This window comes from Nematolebias whitei, chromosome 11 (genome assembly GCF_014905685.2).
Source record: "Nematolebias whitei isolate Nwh7 chromosome 11, NemWhi1, whole genome shotgun sequence".
In the NCBI taxonomy this organism is placed as follows: domain Eukaryota; kingdom Metazoa; phylum Chordata; class Actinopteri; order Cyprinodontiformes; family Rivulidae; genus Nematolebias; species Nematolebias whitei.
In genome coordinates, this window is record NC_056508.1 from 48,808,053 (window position 1) to 48,811,187 (window position 3,135).

At 46.0% G+C, this 3,135-nt stretch overlaps 1 protein-coding gene across 1 annotated transcript in view; it reads left to right on the forward strand.

The window, feature by feature from the left end:
• LOC119417400 (voltage-dependent L-type calcium channel subunit alpha-1D) overlaps window positions 1-3,135 on the forward strand; it is a 12,323-nt gene that overhangs the window by 5,642 nt on the left and 3,546 nt on the right. Inside the window, exons 12-14 of the mRNA XM_037684602.1 lie at window positions 713-819; window positions 1,051-1,138; window positions 1,280-1,387. Of these exons, the coding sequence (XP_037540530.1) occupies window positions 713-819; window positions 1,051-1,138; window positions 1,280-1,387 (303 nt within the window). The remainder of the gene's footprint in view (window positions 1-712; window positions 820-1,050; window positions 1,139-1,279; window positions 1,388-3,135) is intronic.

A 3,135-nucleotide genomic window follows, 5' to 3' on the forward strand; every position in this document is an offset into this window, starting at 1 on the left:
AAAGGCTGTTAATGGTCCCACAGACTCATTTTAAGACCAGAGGGGATCAAGCTTTTAGGGCTGTGGCCCCCAGACTGTGGAATGTGTTGCCTCTGACTTTTCATTGCATTGATTCTCTTGATTTCTCCCGATGCATGCTCAATAATCCAGGTAGAAAAATCCAAAAAAGTTCAATCTGGTCCTCTGGACATTAAAAAAACAAACAAACAAAACAAAGCAAAAAAATGTAGAAACGTTTCGAGCATGTGATCAGCTGGTTCTGGTTGTCAGCAGCAAACTGGTTGATCCACTCTGAGAAGGTGCTATTTAAGAGACTGAGCTGAATACAGCACCTCAGACTGAGGAAGTCCTCAGGATGAGAGACGAAACGTTTCTACATTTTTTTGCTTTGTTTTGTTTTTGGGGTTTTTTGAATGTCCAGAGGACCAGATTGAACTTTTTTGGATTCTCTTGATTCTTTTAAAAAGCAGCTGAAGACACATTTGTTCAGATTGGCTTTTATTTTGTTTTATTTTGTCTTATGTCATACATATGTTCTTTTATCTTTAATCTTTTGTGTTTTTGTCACATTCTGTAAAGCATTTGATGGTTTTTGACTTGTAAAAGGTGCTATATAAATAAAATGTACTTACTTACTTATGCTTCTTGTGACTGAAAAGAGTCGGTCGAAAGTTCATTCGTGAGTGTTGCTAACTTTATCTCTCTTTGCCAGATGACAGTCCACGGAGCGTTTCTCCACCAGGGCTCATTCTGCAGAAACTGGTTCAACCTGCTAGATCTGCTGGTTGTCAGCGTCTCACTGGTCTCCTTCTTCTTGCAGTCAGTATCTACATGTTGTTTTTCTGTTCAGATGTCCAGCATAACTTTCAGTGTGTAGGATGGTAGGGTCCAGAGTAAATAGGATGGAGAACATCCTGTCTGAAAGATCTCAGTCAGTGAGTCTCATCTTTTAAACCTGAGTTTGTGACTTGTCAAGTTATCTGTCTGAGACCAAGTCCTGTTGTTTCATGAAGCATGATGTAATCCTGGTTTTTCTTTATGTGACTTCAGCTCCAGCGCCATCTCTGTGGTGAAGATCCTCCGTGTTCTCAGGGTTCTTCGACCTCTGAGAGCCATCAACAGAGCCAAAGGACTCAAGGTAAGGTGCTATTCTGTGACACAACTCCTCTGTGACTGAAGGTGACGAGGAGCTTTCAGACCACAAGTTCTGGCTCATTTGAATCAGAAAACCATTTATGGATCTTATGTTTACCTGATGTTTGTTGTGTTTCTATTGCAGCACGTGGTCCAATGTGTGTTTGTGGCGATCAGAACCATCGGAAACATCATGATTGTCACAACACTGCTGCAGTTCATGTTCGCCTGCATCGGAGTCCAGCTCTTTAAGGTTCATGGCTCTGCTGGTTTAGCTGGTACTAGTAGTCCAGGTCTTTAAGGTTCAGGTCTCTGCTGGTTTGCCTGGGACTGGTGGTCCAGGTCTTTAAAGTTCATGTCTCTGCTTCAGTGTCAACATGGGTAATGACAGTGTGACCTGGAAGGGCGTGCTTGAGAGGAACAACCTCTCTGGTATGAACCCAAGCCATGTTCTCTTGTTGGACTTCTCTGCTAATCATAATTTCTCTGCTAATCATAGTTTGTCCATCGTGAACACCAAGTTTGAACATAAGGGTGTCCATAAGTGCACTTGGCACTAGGACACCCTCGGTCATAGATGGATGATTGACTTTGTAGCCATGTCATATGATTTGCAGCCATTTGTTTTGGGCGCTCCGGTGAGGAGAGAAGCTGAGCTGTCAACTGATCACCACCTGGTAGGGATTATTGAGCATGGACTTTGTTGTCACTTGGTAGGGAGTTGGATCAGTTGGTTGAGGAAAATGCCGGACAGACCTGGTAGACCCAAACGTGCAATGAGTGTTTGCTGAGAACACCTGGCAGAAGAACCTGTCAAAAAATCTTCAACTCACGCCTCCAGGAGAGCTTTAACCACGTCCCAGCTGAGGCAAAGGACAATGAGTCTGATTGAGTCAGAGTGGGCCATATTCTACACATCAGTTGTTGAGGTGGCTGCCTTGAGCTGTGGCCACACTGTTGGTGCTTCTTGTGGTGGCCATCCTCAAACTCAGTGGTGGACACCCCCAGTTAGGGAGGCTGTCAAGCTGAAGAAGGAGTCCTATTGGGCCTTGTTGGCTGGTAGGATTCCGGAGGCAGCTAAGGAGTACTTCGGGGTCAAGTGGGCCACAGCCTTGGCTGTTGCTGAGGCAAAAGCTTTGATGTGGGAGGAGTTTGGTGAGGCCTTGATAGAGACTCACAGTCAGCTCCAAGGAAATTCTGGCAAACCATCAGGCGGCTGAGGAGGGGAAAGCATCACTTTACTAACACTGAGTTCAGTAAAGGTGAGGTGCTGTTGATCTCAATCAGTGACATCATCAGGACATAGAAGGAGTACTTCTTGTATCTTCTCAATCCTATCAGTACATCTTCTACGGAAGAAGCTGAGTTGGGGACCTTCAGGGTTCATCTGTCCATAACCGTGGCTGAAGTTTTCAAGATAGTCTAAAAGCTCTGTGGCAGTAGGGCTAAGAGGGAGGTCAAGATTTGCCCTGATTTCCTTAAATCTCTGGATGTTGTGGGGTTGTCTTGGTTGATACGCCTTTGCAACATTGTGTGGACATCGGGGCAGTGCCGCTGGATTGGCAGAGTGGGGTGGTGGTTCCCCTCTTCAAAAAGGGGGACCAGAGGGTGTGCTGCAGTTACAGGGGCATAACTCTCCTTAGCCTCCCTGGTAAGGTCTATTCAGGGGTACTGGATAAGTGAGTCTGATCGTTGGCCGAACCTCAGATCCAGGAGGAACAATGTGGGTTCTGTCTTGGTTGTGGAACACTGGATAAGCTCTTTACCCTCATTAGAGTCCTTGAGGGGTCATGGGAGTTTGCCCATCCAGTCTACATTGTTTTGTGGACTTGGAGAAGGCATTCGACCGTGTTCCTCGGGGTACACTGTGGGGAGTGCTCCGTGAGTATTGGGATTGGTGGCCTGTTGCTATGGACTGTTCAGTCCCTATACAAGCAGTACGAGAACTTGGTTCGCATTGGTGGCAGTAAGTCAGACCCCTTTATGGTGGGAGTTGGACTC